Below are 22,588 nucleotides of genomic sequence, written 5' to 3'. Positions count from 1 at the left end.
ATGTGGTGGCCATCAAATTGTGTGGTAAGCTGTGCAGACCATCATTCCATTTGGGGGGGGTGTGGGGACATCATACTGTGAAGGTGGCTATTGTAGTGGCATGATACTGTGAGGGAGAGGGGACTGTGGGACACCATACAAAACTGCTAAATTTAAAGTTGCTATCAAGGATAAATTGATTACGTTCAGATATCATTTTGGTGTTTTAAATTACTAAAGTGCTCCAGACACATTAGATAGCTGTTGGATCAATGATCGTTCGGCCAGCAACTATCTCTCCTGAGAATTGAGAGGCACCGATACTGTGTATGGGTGGACTGTGGTGCCAATCGTACTGTATATGGGGTGACTATGGGGGCCATAATACTGTATGAGGAGTTTGTTCGGGGCCATTATACTCTGTAGGTAACTGTTGGGCCATCATACTGGATGTGGGCTGCGGTGGCAGTCATCATTCCATGTGAAGGCTATGGGTGCATTCATACTGTGGCGTGTCGGAATAACTGTGGGGCCAAGAAGCTGGATGTCCGGCTGTTAGATATTATACTGTGTTTAAAGGGTTGTGGGACAATCATATTGTGTTTGGGGATGATTATACCAATGTAGAGGCTATAAAATTTTGTGGGAGCCATGATTCTATGTGGGGTGCTGTGGGGACATCATACTATGCAGTGGTTCACTGTAGTGGCATTATATGATGGAGGGGAGGCTGTGGAGACATCATATTGTAGGGTCATCATATTGTGTGGGGTGTCACTGGGGGCCTCATAATGTGTGTGGGGGCAAAATACTGTTTATTTGGGTAACTGAGGGGCTTATAATGTGTGGGTCAATGTAGGAGCATCATAATGTGTTGAGGTAATTGTGGCAACATCATACTGTATTTGGAGTGGAGAGATCATACTGTGTATGGCGAGCATTTTTGTTGACGACATACTCTATAGGGACCATGACAGGTGTATCATAGTGGGTGAGAATGGTAAGGGACTTCCATAGGGGCAAAATTACTGTGCATCTGGTGCAATACATGTCCCTTTCCCTGGCTTTAAAACTTGGGAGGTATGCCCTACTGTGACTGTGCCTATGTGCCGTGACTCTGCAAACTCCACCATATATTTTGAGGGGGGGGGGGAATTATGATTTTTACTATAGGGCCCCATGATTTCTATATAGCCCCTGGTTTTGTGTCTTAAAGTGGAACGGCACTTTCCGAAATCTTTTGACATTGTCATAAAGACATATCCGAAATTTTGAGAGTTTTATTGTTGAGACCCCACCTATAAAATATATGCGTAGAAGTGCTTGTCTGACTTGTCCTCTCCTGTGCGACTAATATGAGGCTTCATAGATTTTCTGTTGTGGCAATATTCAGTCTAGAAAAAAGCAGCGCTCAGCTGAGTGCTTCAGAACTTTGTTCTGTGGGGTCTCACCGCCTGGACTCTGATATGTCTCTGAAAATGCTTTATCACTTATGAAATTCTGTTGTTTTTCATATCAGCAATAAAATCTCTGAGTGATTGTTGTTAATGGTCATTTATTATATACATGCAACTTTACACTCCTATAACATCTGCAACATCACAATATATGAATGTCAAAAATGAAAAGTCTATAGGTTACAACAGAAAAATCCTCCATCAAGCACATATATAACCTGTATGCCTTATTATTTTTGCTGTTTTTGCAATTTTCTGATGGTAGGTAGTAAAAACATTTTACAGTGAGGCTATATTCCCAGAGTATTTTTTCACAGAATAAATCTTATAGAAAGCGTCCTACTTCAATTATTTTCTCACCGAAACAAAGACACTATTTGAAAATGGAAACAATAACCAATAAAACTTAACATTTAATTCATTTGGATAAAATACTCAATATCATTCACGATCTAAAACTCATATGGCTGCTGAAAAAGTTACAGGGTGCACAATCTCCCTACCAAACCTCTATCTGTGCCCTACCTGGCAGCAGAGGTTGGCACCCTATTAAACCTGCGCAATGGCGCCCCTGCTCCACGTAGTCTGATCCTAACTGACCCTAATGGGCCCTATAGTGTAGAAGATAGATACTTAACCATCCAGCAGACCATACATAACAGACAGACATAAAAAACTGTCACTAGAAAAGTGCTTAACAACAAATTTTGCACTTTAAAAGGCCTAAACAGAAGGGGAAAAAATGATGATAATATACAGGCTAGTGCGCTAGTGTGTTTAGTAAATCAGACACACTAAAAAAATGCGAATGCACTATTAATCAAGACCTCTAATAGGTAAGCCTGTACCCCTATCTATAACCTATCTTTTCCCTACCTGCCTGCGGAGGTAGGCACCCTAGATTCCTGCGCAAATGGCGCCCCCGCTCTAGTCGACTGTCCCAATCTCTCCCTAGTAAAGGCAGGCAGTAGTAGAAGAAAAACAGCAATAAAGTGCAAGAATAGTGCAACAAAGTGAAAATCCACCAAAATAAAGTGACATAATTAAACTGATACTATTCTGTTCATATATACAAGTATGTTATATTCTCGACGCGTTTCCCCTGTATAGGTTCATCAGGAGACATACTTTTTATATAGAGAAGCTCGTTTGTAAGAACAAAATACACTTATCTGGCTGTAACAAGGGAAATTATACGGGCCGTGCCCTCTATTGCAGTGGAGAAACAATGTCCATCCTGTCCCTGCCGGACTAAATCAGTCTCCATCTGATTTAGTCCGGCAGGGACAGGATGGACATTGTTTCTCCACTGCAATAGAGGGCACGGCCCGTATCATTTCCCTTGTTACAGCCAGATAAGTGTATTTTGTTCTTACAAACGAGCTTCTCTATATAAAAAGTATGTCTCCTGATGAACCTATACAGGGGAAACGTGTCGAGAATATAACATACTTGTATATATGAACAGAATAGTATCAGTTTAATTATGTCACTTTATTTTGGTGGATTTTCACTTTGTTGCACTATTCTTGCACTTTATTGCTGTTTTTCTTCTACTACTGCCTGCCTTTACTAGGGAGAGATTGGGACAGTCGACTAGAGCGGGGGCGCCATTTGCGCAGGAATCTAGGGTGCCTACCTCCACAGGCAGGTAGGGAAAAGATAGGTTATAGATAGGGGTACAGGCTTACCTATTAGAGGTCTTGATTAATAGTGCATTCGCATTTTTTTAGTGTGTCTGATTTACTAAACACACTAGCGCACTAGCCTGTATATTATCATCATTTTTTCCCCTTCTGTTTAGGCCTTTTAAAGTGCAAAATTTGTTGTTAAGCACTTTTCTAGTGACAGTTTTTTATGTCTGTCTGTTATGTATGGTCTGCTGGATGGTTAAGTATCTATCTTCTACACTATAGGGCCCATTAGGGTCAGTTAGGATCAGACTACGTGGAGCAGGGGCGCCATTGCGCAGGTTTAATAGGGTGCCAACCTCTGCTGCCAGGTAGGGCACAGATAGAGGTTTGGTAGGGAGATTGTGCACCCTGTAACTTTTTCAGCAGCCATATGAGTTTTAGATCGTGAATGATATTGAGTATTTTATCCAAATGAATTAAATGTTAAGTTTTATTGGTTATTGTTTCCATTTTCAAATAGTGTCTTTGTTTCCTTTGAGAATATATTCCCAGAGTAGATAACTTCATTAAAACCTATAGCAGGAGGGTGCAGACATTCGTTGTGGATTTTGTAGCAGCAAATCCACCTGGTACAAATACAGTCCTAATATATAGACTGAACCTAATGAAAAGTTGAGTAAATTTGTATATACAGTACATTACTTTTCTTGTAACTTAGCTCAGCCCAGCTCCTATAGTGCAGAAGGGCCGATTTTGTTACTATACAAATAACTACTACAGTGTCTGGTTTAGAGACTACAATTTTCATAATTTAAGGGGGTATTCTCCGATCCTTATCTCTGATTGGTGGATGTAGAGCCCTTCCTATTCACTTCGTTGGGACTTCTGAACACAAGCAAACCCATTGCTCAGCTGTTTTCAAACTCTCTTAGAATTGAATTTGGAGCCAGCCATTTGTAGCCACTTTTCCATCTATATGAAGGCAACAGTCAGAACAGGAAATTAAGCAGCTTCCTTTCTGAAGGTAGATGTGGATGCCACAGATTGGGCCTGCATTTCCGGCATTAGACTATGGATATGCTTTATGTGTTTGTCATGAGATTGCCAACTTTCCATGCTGACTAAACGTGCAGTAGATCAGCCACCATGGAATGCTTCATGATTTCAGCTCTGAAGCTGCAGAATTGCTAATGCTGCTCTGAGCTATAATACAGGGTGTAATAATGCAATGTGTTTCCAAAAGTTCTCAACTTTTTCTGTAGATTAATTCCATATATATAAAATGGCATCCAATGTGATCTCAAGCTTTAATAATAATAAGAAAATACAGAGTCGCAGATTAAAAAACGTAACAATAATGGCTGTTTGCATAAAAGATGACATAAATGTTGTAATCTCTAGATCTCATTTACTACCTGGACGCGTTGCAGTCCGAAAAACACAAAGCAAGGCCTGAGGACAAGGACAAGGTTCATGCACCAGAGAATGGTGTTTTTTTTCTTTTTCTTGAATTTAATATCTTGGATCAAGATGCAGCAGCAGAATCTCAAGCAAAAATATCATAGTGAGTTTATAGTGAAAACAACTGTAATCCCATCGGTACAATGGAAGAGATAGCGTATATGTCTCTTACATTACATGTATTAATATGTGTTTATGAGCAAAGAACAAGAACAGCACAGCATAGCAGGCAGATCAGTGCTGATAGTCCCCATTAAAAAAAATGCCTCTGAAGTTACAAAATCCATCTTGTATATGAGGCTGTTTATGAGAAAGAGAAAGCGAGTTAGTATATGGAAATCTCCACATTGCGAAATGGGTGTGGAGTCATCGGCTGTTGTCATACATGCAGTACACACGGTTTATGTATGTCTCCACAAACAGTGTACATGCAGGTGTGGTATGCCATGTACATGGGGTGTGGGATGCCTCATCACCAGTTTGCCATCTGTGTACAATGAAATATTCCAGTTATGAGCAGAAAACCCTAAAAAAAAGGAAAAAACATTTTATTGTTTAAAAAAAGGAATAACACATATCACATTCTGATCTTGTTATATGTGTCTATATGTATATGAAGAGCATTAAAGGGAAACTGTCAGCAGGTTTTTGCTATATATTCTGTGGACAGCATTAGGTAGAAGCTGAGACACAGAATTCAGAGATGTGTCACTTAGGCTGTGTGCTGTTGTTTCCATACATCATGAAGAGATTATCACTGCCAGGACTACATGGCACGCGAACCCTCGTCTGGCCAATCCCCTTCGTCTGATAAGCAGCTTACTGTCAATATGCAATGTAAATCGAAAGCTGTGAAGTGGGTGCAGTGCAAGTGAATAGAAAGAGGCCACGTACATCGTATGGTAATGTTTGAGACTGTGGTCCCAACTCTCTTCAGGTCACTGACCAGGTCCTCCCATGTAGTTCAAGGCTGATTCCAGACCTTTCTCAGAATCATTCCTACCCTACGAGGTGAAATCTTACATGGAGACCCAAACCGAGAAAGATTGACATCCGTCTTGTGTTTCTTACATTTTCTAATAATTGTGCCAACAGTTGTTCCATTTTCATCAGGCTGCTTGCCTATTGTCCTGTAGCCCATCCCAGCCTTGTACAGGTCTACAATTTTGTCCTTGGCGTTCTTAGACAACTCTTTGGTCTTGGCCATGGTGGAGAGGATGGAGTGTCATTGAGTGTGTGGACAGGTGTTTTTTATACAGGTAATAAGCTTAAACTGGTGCAATTAATACAGGTAATGAGTGCAGAGTAGGAGGGCTTCTTAAAGAAAAACTAACAGGTCTGTGAGAGCCAGAATTCTTGCTGGTTCGTAGATGATGAAATATTTATTTCATGCAATAAAATGCAATTTAATTATCTAAAAATCCTAGCATGTTATGTTCTGGTTTTTATTTTTAGAATTTGTCTCTCACAGTTGAAGTGTACCTCCAATAAAAATTACAGACCTCTCCATTCTTTGTAGGTGGGAAAACTTGCAAAATATGCAATATTGCAATATATAACTTTGCAATATAGCAAATACTTATTTTGCCCATTGTATCTAACCCCTTCACCCCAAAGCCTGTTTTCAACTTCCTGACCAGGCTATTTTTTTCAAATCTGACCACTGTCACTTTATGAGGTCATAACTCTGAAACACTTCAAAGGATCCTGCTGATTCTGTTTTCTCGTGACATATTGTACTTTATGATGGTGGTAAAATTTCTTCGATGTGACTTGCTTTTATTTGTGAAAAAAATTGAAATTTGGCAAAAATGTAGAAAATGTCGCAATTTTCAAAATTTTAGTTTTTATTTCCTTAAAGTAGAGAGTTATATCACACAAAATAGTTAATAAATAACATTTCCCACATGTCTGCTTTACATCAGCACAATTTTGGAAACATAATTTTTTTTGTTAGGAAGTTATAAGGGTTAAACGTTGACCAGCGAGTTCTCATTTTTACAACAAAATTTGCAAAACCATTTTTTTAGGGACCACTTCACACTTGAAGTGACTTTAAGGGACCTATATGACAGAAAATGTCCAAAAGTGACACGATTCTAAAAACTGTACCCCTCAAGGTACTCAAAACCACATTCAAGAAGTTTATTAACCCTTCAGGTACTTAAGGCACAGGTACATAAAAAATGAACATTTAACTTTCCTTCACAAAAAATTTACTTCAGATCCAGATTTGTTTTATTTTACCAAGGGTAACAGAAAAAATTGGACCCCAAAAATTGTTGTGCAATTTGTCCTGAGTACGCTGATACCCCATATATGGGGGTAAACCACTGTTTGGGTGCATGGCAGAGATTGGAAGGGAAGGAGCGCCGTATGACTTTTCAATGGCTGGAATTGAGATAGGACATCATGTGGCGTTTGGAGAGCCCTTGATGTGCCTAAACAATGGAAACCCCACAAGTGACCCCATTTTGGAAAGTAGACCCCCTAAGGAACTTATCTAGATGTGTGGTGAGCACTTTGAACCCCCCAGTGCTTCACAGAAGTTTATAATGTAGAGCTGTAAAAATCAAAAATATTTTTTTCGCAAAAAAATTTTTAGGCCCCAAATTTTTATTTTCACAAGGGTAACAGGAGAAATTGGACCATAAAAGTTGTTGTCCAATTGTCCTGAGTACATTGATACCCCATATGTGGGGGTAAACCACTGTTTGGATGCATGGCAGAGCTCGGAAGGGAAGGAGCACCGTTTTACTTTTTCAACGCAGAATTGGCTGGAATTGAGATACCTCACTTATATCTTTTTTTCATGTTTTTGCGCTTTTACACAATAAAAACTATTTTATAGAAAAAATAATTATTTTTGCATTGTTTTATTCTGAGAGCTATAACTTTTTTATTTTTCTGCTGATGGAGCTGTATGGTGACTTGTTTTTTGCGGGACAAAATGATGTTTTCAGCAGTAACATTGTTATTTACATCCGTCTTTTTCAACGCGTTATATTGCACTTTTTGTACGGTGGTATGATGATAAAGCATTGTTTTTTGCCTCATTTTTTTATTTATTTTTTACATTGTTCACTGAAGGGTTAACTAGTGGGACAGTTTTATAGAGCAGGTCATTACAGACGCAGCGATATCAAATATGTGTACTTTTATTGTTTTTTTTATTTACATAAATAAATGGATTTATTGGAAAAAAAATGTATTCTTTATTTGAGGATTTAAAAAAATATATTTTTACACATTCTAATTTTTTATTTTTTTTACTTTATAACATTGTCCCAGGTTGGGACATCACTATATCATCTCAGATCGCTGATCTGACACTTTGCATACAGTGTCAGATCAGCAATCTGACAGGCAGTGAAGGAGCCTTGCCGGCGCCTGTTCTCAGCAGGCGCTCGCAAGCCACCTCACTGAAGGACCCGGAAGGACCCCACGGCCAGTCCACACCCCTTACATCTGCATAACTTTTTTGTCAATGGATTTCTGCTGGATACGTTCTAAAGGATGATTACTGGACAAGTGAAGATGTCCATAATTTGTTGATGCTACTATGGCAACACTAGAGCATACAGTATTTAAACAATAGCAATATCCGTAATTAGAAAATATACGGTAGGTCAATAGATTCCAGATTGAAACTTTTTTTGCCTTTTTTTATGTTCTCTTAATATTCTAAGACCCCTGGACAAAGCTGTTCAAGCGAAACGCGCGTCGGGCATGATGGGTACCTGGATCTCATCACCTTGGTAATATACCTTTGTTATTTATTTCTCTCTGTATGGTATATGTATTCGACTGTCTCCTACATGCTTACCATGGCTGGTCCTCTATTATAATAAATTAATGTAATATTTAAGCATTTCTACCCATTAACATTTAACTATATGTGTAGATTTATATTTTTTGTCCATTGTTTATATTTTTTGGGGATGTATATGCACTTTATTTTATTTGCACTTGTACTTCTGCCAATGTTATGCATGTATAGCCATTTATTACTTTAGACATTTTGTCTCCATGAATATTATATATGAAAATTCTATTTGTTGTGATGCAGATGATTTAAAAAAAAAAAAATATATATATACTATTTGTATATCCAGGCTTACCCACCCCTTTTTTCCTGTTCTAGTGTATTCCGCCCCTGTTTTCATTGTAACAAACATTTGTTTTTGTTTTTTTACATTTATGCATGGTTTATACAATTTCTTTTATTTTTCCTAATAAAGATATTTTTAACCCTTTCCAAAAAAAAAGCTTGATCTCTCTAGGCGTTTATATTTTCTAAAGTAGCATATCTAATGAGACATTATTTTAAAAAGAACCTGTATGAAAGTTTTACAGACATGGCTGATTTTAAGGAAATCTGTAGGCAGGTTTTGCTATGAAATCTGAGAGCAGAATGAGGTAGGGGCTAAGACCCTGATTACAGCGATATATCACTAAGTTTTCAGGATGCAATAGTTTTGATAGAATCACAGTTTTCTCTGCCTCAGAGCTCAGAATGTTGGGCCCTGTGTAACCCCGCCCACAACACTGATTGGCAGCTTTCTGTGTCCAATGTATGCTGACAGAGGGCGGCTAATAAGTGCTAGGGGAGGGGCTGAGCTAGAATGCCCAAGGCCAGTTGTCCTGTAATGATAATCTCCTGCTGATAAGACACTGATTGTGTTGAAAACAGCAAAACACAGCCCAGTAAGTGACACATCGCTGGAATCAGGCTCTCTGTTCCTGCATTATGTTGCTCTCAGATTACATAGGAAAATCCTGATGACAGATTCCCTTTAATTATTACTTATATTCCTCATGATTAAAACAGTTTTGTGAGTCTTTAAAAAAAATTGAGTTGTTTCAATCCTGTGTTATTCCTCTTGAATATATCTGAGTAAATCGATATCTGGGAATTTGCGTTTCCTTTGACAAAGCGGTGTGTTTCTATTAGCACCGAATGGGCAGTTGTCAGTATATTCATCAATTTATAATAGGAATACGAGGAACAGCAGAAAGCCGAATTCTAGGAAAAGATGCTGAAGTATTGTTACAATGGCGCATTCAGTTATTTATTAAACCGAGAGAAAACAGGTCATTTTTCTTATGTATTATCAACAAGTGAGTTGCCAACTATAAATTGAGAAAATGCCACAAGTTTCTACAAACCTAGATTGCTACTCACTCATCTGAGTCCTTTTTGCTTTCTTCAATAAATGCAATTGATTCAGATCTGAGACGATTTGTGACCTCATATGTCCGTAGAGTCACTCCAAAGATGTCTTCATGATATCTGTTGTCATCCTGAAAATAAATGGCAATAAAATCAAGACAAATCTGGTGACTCTCTCATCTTCTCTTATCTTACGCCTCTATTTTACGTTCTTCTGCAATAAAATGTAAAACATCATGCAATATTAATAATGGAAGGATATCTAAAAGAGTCACCACTAATACCACACTGCCTTCTGCTGGTCACACATCATACTGCTTTCTCTAGACTATGAAATATTACATGCGGAAATTAACCCATTGAGAACCACTGTCAATTTGTGTCATGGTGACTTACTAAAACGTGTAGGAAAATTCCAATCTGTGTTACATCGCACTTACATATACTATTTACGTTCCGCCTTGTTTTTTATTTCTTTATTTTTAAAATCAGTGGGCAAGATAAAACAATTATTTGGATCTCTAAGGATATATAGAGCTTATTTAGTGGTTTTTACAATGGTTTCAAATACATTTTTACATTGTTTTGACCAAAATTTTCAATAGCAAAAATGAAATGTTTATCTTAACTACACATCTACAATGCAGTTTTATGTCAACGAGCAAACATGATCTGCTTCTTTATCACATTACAATCAAATATTGCGCAGCACTTGAGCGAGCAGCAGGACGAAAGTACACTATTTTGAGCAATACAGAAAATAGAGAATAGAGGAGGGCCATTAGATACTACAAATCTTATACCAGCTCCACTTTTGGGTGATGCAAAGTTGGCAGGTGTCATCGATCACTCACCCTCAGTTTACTGACGAAGGCCCCTGCCTCTTCAGCGGTCATATTTCCACGTTGTTTTACAACCTGTTGAAGACTTTTCAGGACATCTCCAGCCATAGTGACGTCACCACATACATATATGTGTCCTCCCTGATCCTTCAGGGCTTTGAAGGTCACGTCAGAGAGCTGTTCGCACAATACGTCTTGCACGTATTTCTTAAATAAAGTACAAAAAAACAATCTTGAAGCACATACAAAACATATGCTTTTTTTCATGAAACATCATATTCGACTTGTTATTTCAATCCAATGCTGAGCAAAGTGCTTCTTTGATAAGTCACAATGTCAGCAAATATTAAGGTTTGTATCACATATGCAGTTTTTATTGCTTATATTTTTACCTAAAAGTGATGAGTTCCTTCCAGCAAAAGCCAGTTCTAGTTTTGGCTCAAAAATTGCTTCAAAAAACCGTACATCAAACTATATAAAAAAGTGCAAGTGTTTCCAACCTAAAAGGTTAATAATAACAAGGTGGTACTTAGATCCTGGCATCCAGGGGGCCTAAAAAGTCCATTTGGCCTACAACCCCTGACAAAAATTGTCAAATCACCGGCCTTGGAGGATGTTCATTCAGTTGTTTAATTTTGTAGAAAAAAAGCAGATAACAGACATGGCACAAAACTAAAGTCATTTCAAATGGCAACTTCCTGGCTTTAAGAAACACTAAAAGAAATCAAGAACAAAAAATGTGGTAGTCAGTAATGGTTACTTTTTTTAACCAAGCATAGGGGAAAAATTATGGAATCACTCAATTCTGAGGGAAACAATTATGGAATCACCCTGTAAATTTTCATTCCCAAAACTAACACCTGCACCGAATTAGATCTGCTTGTTAGTCTGCATCTAAAAAGGAGTGATCACACCTTGGAGAGCTGCTGCACCAAGTGGATTGACATGAATCATGGCTCCACCAGGAGGGATGTCAATTGATACAAAGGAGAGGATTATCAAACTCTTAAAAGACGGTAAATCATCACTCAATGTTGCAAAAGATGTTGGTTGTTCACAGTCAGCTGTGTCTAAAGTCTGGACCAAATACACACAACATGGGAAGGTTGTTAAAGGCAAACATACTGGTAGACCGAGGAAGACATCAAAGCGTCAAGACCGGAAACTTAAAGCAATATGTCTCCAAAACAGGAAATGCACAACAAATGAGGAACGAATGGGAGGAAAATGGAGTCAACGTCTGTGACCGAACTGTAAGAAACCGCCTAAAGGAAATGGGATTTACATACAGAAAAGCTAAACAAAAGCCATAACCTAAACAGAAAAAAACAAGCTTACAATAGGCTAAGGAAAAGCAATCGTGGACTGTGGATGACTGGATGAAAGTCATATTCAGTGATGAATCACGAATCTGCATTGGGCAAGGTGATAATGCTGGAACTTTTGTTTGGTGACGTTCCAATGAGATTTATATGACTGCCTGAAGAGAATATGCAAATTTCCACAGTCATCGATGATATGGGGCTGCAGGTCATTTAAAGGCACTGGGGAGATGGCTGTCATTACATCTTCAATAAATGTACACGTTTATGTTGATATTTTGGACACTTTTCTTATCCCATCAATTAAAAAGATGTTTGGGGATGATTAAATCATTTTTCAAGATGATAATGCATCCTGCCATAGAGCAAAAACTGTGAAAACATTCCTTGAAAAAAGACACATAAGGTCAATGTCATGGCCTGCAAATAGTCCAGATCTCAATCCAATTCAAAATCTTTGGTGGAAGTTTTAGAAAATGGTCCATGACAAGGCTCCATGCTGCAAAGCTGATCTGGCAAAAGCAATCAGAGTAAGTTGGAGCCAGATTGATGAAGAGTAGGGTTGAGCGACTTTTATTTTTATAGGATCGGGTCGGGTTTCACGAAACCCGACTTTCTCAAAAGTCGGGTCGAGTGAAATCGGCCGATCCTATAAAAAAGTCGGGGTCGGGGTCGGCCGAAACACGAAACCCAATGCAGTGCAATGGGATACTATGGTTCCCAGGGTCTGAAGGAGAGGAAACTCTCCTTCAGGCCCTGGGATCCATATTAATATGTAAAATAAAGAATCAAAATAAAAAATATTGATATACTCACCCTCAGACGCGCCCTGGTACTAACCGGCAGCCTTCCTTCCTAAGAATGAGAGCGTGAATGACCTGCGGTGACGTCGCGGCTTGTGATTGGTCGCGAGCGGTCACATGGGCGGTCACGCGACCAATCACAAGCCACGACGTCATCTAAGGTCCTTCACGCACTCATTCTTAGGAAGGAAGGCTGCCGGAAAGAAGCAGGGCGCGTCCGAGGGTGAGTATATTCCTATTAGGTATATACTCACCCTCGGACGCGCCCTGCTTCTTTCCGGCAGCCTTCCTTCCTAAGAATGAGCGCGTGAAGGACCTTAGATGACGTCGCGGCTTGTGATTGGTCGCGTGACCGCCCATGTGACCGCTCGCGACAAATCACAAGCCGCGACGTCACCGCAGGTCATTCACGCGCTCATTCTTAGGAAGGAAGGCTGCCGGTTAGTACCAGGGCGCGTCCGAGGGTGAGTATATCAATATTTTTTATTTTGATTCTTTATTTAACACTTAAATATGGATTCCGATACCGATTCCCGATATCGCAAACATATCAGAACTCGGTATCGGAATTCCGATACCAGATTCAGAAGATCGCCGACCTCATGGCCGACCCCACACAGGGGTCGGGTCGGGTTTCATGAAACCCGACTTTGCCAAAAGTCGGCGACTTCTTAAAATGGCCGACCCGTTTCGCTCAACCCTAATGAAGAGTACTATTTGAAATTCATTAAGTTCATGCCTCAGAGACTGCAAGCTGTTATAAAAGCCAGAGGTGGTGCAACAAAATACTAGTGATGTTTTGGAGTGTTTTTTTGTTTGTTTGTTTTTCATGATTCCATAATTTTTTCCTCAGAATTGAGTGATTCCATAATTTTTCCCTTATGCTTGGTTAAAAAAGTAACCATTACTGAATACCACATTTTTTTTGTTCTTAATTTCTTTTGGTGTTTCTTAAAGCCAGAAAGTAGCCATTTGAAATTACTTTAGTTTTGTGCCATGTCTGTGATCTGCTCTTTTTCTACAAAATAAAACAACTGAATGAACATCTTTCAAGGCCGGTGATTCCATAATTTTTGCCAGGGGTTGTATATGAGAAGAACCACATCAGTTAGAAACATGAAATAGTTGTGGACCCTGTTGGACATTTTGCATTGGAGCCAACAAGGGTTAAGTTATCCCCCTGGAACTTCAGACAACATATCCAGGTGTATCTGAATTCAGACTGCTATCATGATGAACAAATTATGATACACTAAGGCTGTATTCACATTGAGCATGCTCAAAATGCTTTTATGCCACAATTTTCCAAATTAGGCAAAGACACATTGATTTTACCTCATTTTTGGACAATTTCGAGCAACAACTGGATCAGGAAAGCATCACATAAACACTGTCTTAGGCTACATTCACATTTTGCAACCATGTTGAGTTTTTTTCTGAAAACGTGGCAAAAATGTTGCATTTTGCTGCAAAATACTACAACATGTGAATGCAGCCTTAAAGTGTTACGATAAATGCCACATCTGCAATGTTATGTTCAGTTCTTAGATGGGATTTGTCCCTCAAAGTAGCATATGCCTCTTTTCCTTTGTGACTACTCACATTCTGCTGACGAACCAAATTTAATAGTTCTTCATGTCAGTCACATAGGAAAAAACATCCTACCACAGTGAAAATCTGCTGGAAGAAGAGTGAGCAGTGTCTATCTAATACCACTTTCATGTATCTTTGTGAAATGTAATGTATATTGCCTATAGAAATATTATATGTATTTATGCAAATGGACAATTTGTAGGAAAATGCTCTCTATTTGGCTTCTCTATCTTGAACACATTGGGCGATTACATATCATAAATACATTTGAAAGGAACTATATGATGTATAAAATGTAGATACAACAATAGGAAATCGCACATTCAGCTACCTTTGGTTTATTCGGTTCCCGGGAATATGCTGTGAACAGTTCTTTAAAGACTCCTTTGTTCTTTGCAAGCATTGCCTCCTCCTTGTAGATATGATCAATCTTTGATTCCCGACATCCAAAGACAAGGATCATTGGACATGGTTTCAGTCCTAAAAATATGGATTTCAATCAGCTAAACAAAGCTAGCATGTCTAAGCTCCTGTATCTCTGACGAAGCTGGTTTAGGTCCGAGACGCGCCAGAGGGTAAAGAGGGAATAGCTTGTGTGTTAGGTTTTATAAATCGTGGTGGTTATCCCTTGCAAAACTAAGGTGGTGCGTACTACAGACAGATAACTGAGAAATACAACTCTCATTAGACAGCACTTTTGGAAAATCCACACATTACGAACTTAGTCCACCAGTTGCATTTTAATAATTTTAGTGTTGGATGTATCATATCATTCATTTAAATATTACATAATGAATGTAATATTTTTACAATGTCAGTGAATACTGTGGACGAACGGTATTTTTTTTGCATCCTTTTGAACAGTTGCATATGTAAGGCCCTCTTCACACGTCCATTTTTTTCAGGGCATGTGACGACCCATTGTAATCTTTGGGGCTGCATATATGTCCGTTATCTCATACAGACTGTGTGACCATGCGACAAACCCATAGATATGTTTGTTTTATTTCCGGCAGCATGGATATCAATACATCCTGCTCACGTGCACACGGATGACATAAGGTTTGACATCCTCGTGCCGGTCGTATGAAGAGAACGCAGAATAGAAATTACAGATGTTTGTTTAGGTGTTAGATGTTCAAAGATAGAGATAGATAGATAATAGATAGATAGATAGATAGATAGATAGATAGATAGATATCTGTGAGATATACTGTATAATAAGTGCCTTGAATGGCTCATGCTGCACTCCGCGAGACCCGGTGATGCTGATGAGCGTTGTCGTCATTACCCGACATCTGTGAATAGCTGTAACTTTACTGCTATTCACAGTTGTCGGAGCCAGATTTGGGGAACACTGGACTACTTCGTGGGAACATTTCTGCTACTAAATTGGTGAACGAGGGACAGTCTCGTGTTTTTTCCCTGGCACAGCGCCAGAATTAGCGCATCTAATGTGATTCGCCAATTACGGGGTGGCTGCGGGCTGGTATTTTTAGGCTGGGAAGGGCCCAATATCTATGGACCTTCCCAGTCTGATATCAGCTTGCAGCTGTCTGCTTTACCTTTACAAAAATGGGGAGGACCCCACATCATTTATTTATTATCTAAATTCATATACACTAAATTACACAAACAAGGCAGTAATTACATATCTCACAGACATCTATCTATCTATTTCTGTCTTTGCACATCTAACACCTAAACATCTGTCATTTCTCTTCTGCATTCTATTCCAGGACATGTCACATGGAGGGTGGTCACGAACGGCACACGGATGCCACACATACACAGTACTGGAATCATCAAGACGTGTGAAGGTGGCCCAACGTGTGAAGGTGGCCCATCTTGTGTTCCCGGCAGCCATTTGACAGTCTGAACCATTTTGTTATTGACTACTATGGATAGGTACAGGCCAACTGTCTCAGCAGTGCCCAACTCTTCCTATAAACCTACCATTAAAGGGATTGTCTGGTTTTGTGATAAAAGTCTGCAGTTAGTCTATGTGACTGCAAACGTCTGAATCCTTACAGCATGCACACTGAGCACTGTGAGGATCCTCCTGTGAAAGTGGGCATTCGCGTTACCTCAAGTATGCGATTTGCATAAATGCGGTCACATGCTGACTAGACATGCTCAGACTATTCATTTGCATTGAGTGAGGCTGAGCAAATCTAATCAGAAGTGGCTGTCAGTATGCAAATCACTTCCTTGAAGGCACCAAAGAATCTTTACAGAGCGCAATGCATATTTTGTAAGGATTCAGAAGTCTGCAGTTAGATATAGTGACTGTAGACTTTTATCACAAGACAACCCCTTTAAGTCAGTACATTGCGTGCTAATATATACTGGACCAATCGAGGCCAAAAGAACACTCCAATGTACAGGGGCATATGGAGTTTTTTTCCATATACATCTGCAGCGTTCCCATTGCATATGTCATGCAGATACAGTGTGAACGTAATCTAGTCCATTACTGAGGAAAAGAAGTTTGCCATACATATAGTGAGGCAGTTGAGCAATCATTTGTTTTTTTGGGAAATTTACTTATTTTCCATTTGATTGTAAATATAAGGGAATACAAATAAATATGAAAAACAATGAAGCATACCATGCAGAGTGAACATAGATCTGTGGGACTTACAAATTTGTATGTCTTCTGGTTATAATCTTACCTTTATGCTGCATATCATAGAGGCGTTGTTGCCAAAAACTCCTAAAGGGTGCAATTCCAGTCCCAGGACCAACTAGGATACAGGGTACGTGTGCTTCTTGAGGCATTTGGAAACTGGGTGCTCTAATGATAAGAAATGAATATCGAGAACATCTTATCATTATACTACTGTACATCATTATACAATAAATAGTCAGTCTGCATGGTAATTAGAATTTTCTGAAATGCATTGTCTAGTTTGCTATGTAAACCTTAACAAGATCTGTATAATAGGTATAGCTAGCTATTCATCTAAAAAATGTTTACCATGGCCGCCCTACAGCATTGGGATATGGGGGAAAATTGCTCAGGGCAGTAACTACAAAAATATTTTCTGCAAGTTTCCAGGTCACTTTACTCTAGATGCGATGTATTCGCTTATCGCACACAAGAGTCTACTCATAGATCAATTGAATTCTTCATCATTTGGTCTGTGTGTCCCTGTATAACACAGATATTATGTATAACCCCAATTCCAAAACAACTTGGGACACTATGTGATGGATGAGGTATGTGGTTTAGCTTTGTCTTACTGAAATATGCAAGGCCTTTCCTGAAATAAATGATGTCGGGATGGGAGCATATGATGTTCTAAAACCTCTATCTAATGCTCAGCGTTGATAGTGCCTTTCAAGTTGTGTAAGCTGCCCATGGAATAGGCACTAATGCCACCCCATACAGGGGCGGACTTTTGAACTGTGCATTGATAACAAACTGGATGGTCCCTCTCTTGAATCTGCAGGACTCGGTGACCATGGTTTCCAGAAAGAATTTCACATTTTGATTCGTCTGCTCTCCGAATAGTTTTCCAATTTGCATCAGTACATTTTAAATGAACTTTGGTCCAGAGATGACGACAGCGCTTCTGGAGTGTGTTGATATATGGCCTCTTCTTTCCATGATAGTACTTTAACTTGAATTTGTAGATTTTACGACTAACTATATTCTCAGACAATGATTTCTGGAAGAATTCCTGAACACATTTACATGACAGAATCATGCCTGGCTTTAATGCAGTGTCACCTGAGGGCCCATAGATCACAAGCATCCTATATTGACCGCCGCCTTGTCCCTTGGGCACATGGATTTCTCAAGTATCTCTGAATGTTTTGATGATATTATGTATTGTAGATGGTGGGAAATTCAAAGTCTTTGCAATTTTATGTTTTGGAACATTTTTCTGCAATTGTTTCACAATTTTAGACAGAGAACCTCTGACCATCTTTGCTTCTAACATACTCTTTTCATGTTCAGTCATGTGACTTAGTTAAAAATTGGCGCTCCAGCTATTTTTTTATTAGTACCACTTAATTTTCCAGCCTTTTGATAGCCCTGTCTAAACTTTTCTCAGATGTGTTGCTGCAATGGATTTTTACATGAGTTAATTTTTTTTCAAATGAAATGGAAAAATGTCTGACTTTTATCTTCTGATCTGTGTTCCATATTCTGTTGTGAGTAAGTTATGGCTATAAGAGATTTCTAAATCATTACATTTTGGTTTTCTTTACATTTTACACAGCGTGCCAACTTTTTTGGAATTGGAGGTGTAATAAAATAACTGATGTGTGTAAGTACAGTATGTTTTAATAGCTAAGTAATTTTCCATAATTACATAGCTAAGGGAAAATTAATATCTATGGTATAATGTTCATATCGCTTTGCAACTAACCCTCTTACAAAACAAGGTACCACTTCATCCGTCTGTATTCTATTAAGCCAAGAGGAGCAGACACCATGATGAATGGGACCATCGCCATCTGAAAAACCCAAAAAAGACAATATAAATACAATGTAAAGTAGTACAGTATGGTAAAAACTCATTTTAATTACGGTATGTTAACATGTACAGTACACTCTTGTGGGATCTACTTTTTCCTATACATCTATGTAGCAAGGTGCTGCATATTATCCCAGCCATAAAGGTATTAAAATTTCCTAAGATTAATTAAAAACAATGATGAGAATAACTGATAAAAAATACTACCTCTAGTGCGATAGGACACAACTGCAACAGTGAGGTGAACCTCAGCAGGGTACATGTCAGGAGAGGAGCTGATGGAGTAGTAACGAGGCTGCAGAAGTGGTAGCTGTGTTAGCAGGAGAGAAGATGGCATCTGAACGGAGGGGAACTCCTCTAGCACCTCTACAATGGTGGGATTCTTGTACCACTTCCACTGTTCATACTCTTGTAAGCCCTTAGCAATCAAGAAGATGTGAGTTATTTATGTAGAAAACAAATTAGAACAATCTCTTTACTGTATTTTGAATTTGTGTCTGGAAGTGCATTGGGGAGTGGTGATGCACTTCTTGCTTCTCAGCCTCACATTGTATTTCCTACCCAGAAGCACCCTCCTCTGACTGAGTGATTGGTTGTTTGCCCTGGAATATGGACACTGATTTGTCAATTAGTCAGAGGAGGATGCAGATAGCTAAGAAATACAGCAGAGGCTGAAAAAGTAGAAGGGCATCATCTTGCTCCAATGTACTACCAGACACACCTCAAAACATGATTTCTTGCTGCTGGAGCCATCTTTTGGGGTCATAAATTGATCAACCTGGCTTACCATTTACAGAACTACACAATTATATTAGTGGTTTGGGGTGGGGTATAAATGTTCTTTTAAAAAGTGATTTTTTTAAAGCACTTTCATTGTACCCTTGGGAACAAAAGTAGCCACCACTTCTAAATTAAAGAAGCCCAGCATGTTTCACTTGAGAGAAAAAAATTGCAACTCCTTTAGGTGGGATTTTCTGGAGGTTATTTTAGATAGCAGCCTAAACTATAAGGCAGCTGTCTAGGCACATCAGGAATCAGGAATGACTACGGCTGGTAGAGATACTTTGTTGAGGGACCTCTATCCTACCTTTAGGACATGCCACCAAGCAGACTGTGTTTACAGCCAGATTTGGAAGAGTAGGCCATACATGTGTATAGTTTACTCTACTAGAATCTACTTGGATAAGGGAGACAACTGAAAAAGGACATACTCATGGGTGTCCATCTCTTCTTTAATGCATAAAACACCTTCAGGTGACATGTTTTTCTGAATGGTCTAGTTGACAGAAGTGAGTAGTTTATACACTACACATACAAATAGTGACTGCAAGGTGCGGAACTAGAAAATGTTGGGCAAAGGGAACTGAAATCATATGTGTAAATTTATGCTACTGTACATTCAAATGCATCTTAATAATGGGCTGCTTGAAATGTTTCTTAACCCCTTCATCACATATGACATATATTTATGTTATATATTGTGCCCCTGACTTTGGGGTGGGCTCACACTCTGAGCCCGCATCTTTTCCTACCTTTAACAGTTGCTGGTTGAGTGGTTCTCTGCCCATGGCTGTTAATCAGTTAAATTTAACTGTCAATCACTGACAGCGGGATTTAACATGTGCTGGCCTCAAGTGGGTGATTCATCCCACCCATCGGTGCCCCGTCATGTGACTGCGGGGTGCCAATGGGTTGTCCTGACAGCCGGGGGATCTGCTTATGACCCTCGTACCTATTATTACAAGCCTCCTGTGAGTTCCAGCCCGTGGCCGGCATTCATAGATCATGACTTATGCTATGTACAGTACTGGTGAACGGATGATCGAAGCTTCAAGTCTCCTAAGGGGACTATTAAATTCAGTAATACATAAAATATTGAAAGGTTTTAAAAATATGCCAAAAATAAAAAATGCAAAAGTTCAAATCACCCCTCTTTTTCCTCATTGGAAATAAAACAGTACAAAAAATACACACAAATTTGGTATTGCTGAGTTTGAAATGTCCGATCTATTAAAATATAAAATAAATTAATTTGATCAGCAAACAGAGCAAGAAAAAAAATCTAAACATCTTATCTACTCCAAGATGGTATCTGTAAAAACATCAGCTAAGGGTGCAAGAAATGAAGCTTCCCACAGAACCATATCCCGAAAAATGAAAACGTTACTGGGCTTGGAAACTGGCGACAAAAGCAAATTTCTTTTTCCATGTAAATTTCCGAATTTTTTTTTCACCACTTAAATAAAAAAATATGTATATATACATGTTTGGTATCTGCTTACTCATAATGCCCTGTGGAATCATATTTCCAGGTGAGTTTTACCACATAGTGAACGTAATAAATAAAAAACCCAAACAACAATTGAGGAATTGCATTTTATACTGATACTTTACTTTGTAAAAAATAAACCATTGCGGCAATAACTCATTAATGTATGATTATCATAATACAATTATTATCATATCACCTTGCTCAAAATCTCCAGACCTTTTTTCTCTTTTTCATTCGTAGCAAGACATGCAATCTGCTGCATAAGGAGTGGGGTGGGTGGCGTTGTGATATCCAAAAAATATTTGAAGGCTTGGAATATAGTGCATGGTGGAATCCTTTGCTCTTCTGTCCAATTACTAATTACACCTGTGGAGATTATAAAAAATCATACAATTGAAGCTCATACACATTTGGTGTTTTAAGGTTTGGGTTTAATGTTTTTTGCATATAAGAAATACATTGTGAAAAAGAAAAATATAAAGAACTGAGACATGTACGACACAGAGAAAAATGAAAAGTACCGTAACACTAAAAGCCCCTTGTTTCATTTGAAAAGGAAAGAAAAGGTTTAAATACAATATGTTTTTGCTGAGTTATTATCTATTAAGCTGATGCTACATAGTAACTTGGGTTCCAAAACAGTTTGCATGGCCAAAGATCGCTATACGTCACTGCTACATCGACATAATGCAAGTGAATGGGTACGGCTGAGTACATGGTACGGCTACAAGCAATCCACAAAAAATCAGAACCAGTTTGGTTTACAGAGACTTGCTTGTCACAGTCATGGTACCATGGGGGTCGCAACGTGACCCCATTCTCTTGCACTATGCTGTGATGTAGCAATGTCATAGTGCAAGATCTATGGTCTCAAAACCTTTTTCAGAGCCAAAGCTGCTGTGTAGTCTTAGTCATATAGTGATATGCCTACTGTTTTCTGAGTAATGTCAGCAAGGCCTCAATTAAAGAAATGGTCCAAAAGTAACACTGTAATAATCATATATCTATAACTTCCATTTTCTCTAACTACTTTATTTTTTTTATCAGCATGCTGTTTGATGACATTTTATTGAGAATACCCAGTGCATACTGGGATACTCAAACAAATTGTTATCAGGGGTCAGAGGCTGTGGTCACTAGAAAAAATTGGAGTCCGGCTCAACAGGACTGGATTTTCCTTTTCTTTTTCAAAAGAAATTATAGTGCATACAAAAGAAAAATGTACATGGTCGACATGACCCAGTCGACGCGTTTCGACTGCACTAGACAATCCTACTCATGACTGTGGTCACCGCCGTAGCCTCTGTCCCCACCGTGAAATGAAACATTATCAGTGACGTCTGTTTCAGGGGCTGGGCTAGTCCTTGCTGTACTGAGCAGGCATCAGTTGTCAATTCTGACACATGCTCAGTAGGATCTTTTCACTCTGCAGTATTCTTTTTAATGTACAGACACAGTGGGCTCCCTCACCGGCTCTGATGAGAAGTGCACTGGCAGTGCACATTGTAAGCAGACCGCGGAGAGCAGGGAGGACAGAGACCAGTCCCGTTATCAAAAGTGAT

General features: G+C 39.0%; 1 protein-coding gene across 4 annotated transcripts in view; it reads right to left on the bottom strand.

Annotated features, from left to right (window-relative positions):
* Positions 1-4,578: 4,578 nt before the first annotated feature.
* The window catches only part of NOS1 (nitric oxide synthase 1), a 560,003-nt gene continuing 541,993 nt past the window's right edge, over positions 4,579-22,588 (bottom strand). For 3 of the 4 annotated variants that reach the window (XM_077292306.1, XM_077292314.1, XM_077292300.1), the window contains 8 exons: positions 21,223-21,392; positions 18,962-19,172; positions 18,647-18,734; positions 16,940-17,061; positions 14,596-14,744; positions 10,559-10,753; positions 9,717-9,835; positions 4,579-5,057 (listed from right to left, as the gene is read on the bottom strand). In XM_077292306.1, the coding sequence (XP_077148421.1) occupies positions 5,042-5,057; positions 9,717-9,835; positions 10,559-10,753; positions 14,596-14,744; positions 16,940-17,061; positions 18,647-18,734; positions 18,962-19,172; positions 21,223-21,392 (1,070 nt within the window). In that variant the 3' untranslated portion in view covers positions 4,579-5,041. Of the gene's footprint in view, positions 5,058-9,700; positions 9,836-10,558; positions 10,754-14,595; positions 14,745-16,939; positions 17,062-18,646; positions 18,735-18,961; positions 19,173-21,222; positions 21,393-22,588 lie in introns of all 4 variants that reach the window. The other variant, XM_077292320.1, reaches the window with a different exon arrangement.

This window comes from Ranitomeya variabilis, chromosome 1 (genome assembly GCF_051348905.1).
Source record: "Ranitomeya variabilis isolate aRanVar5 chromosome 1, aRanVar5.hap1, whole genome shotgun sequence".
Classification (NCBI taxonomy): Eukaryota; Metazoa; Chordata; class Amphibia; order Anura; family Dendrobatidae; genus Ranitomeya; species Ranitomeya variabilis.
This window is presented reverse-complemented; position numbering and strand designations above follow the sequence as displayed.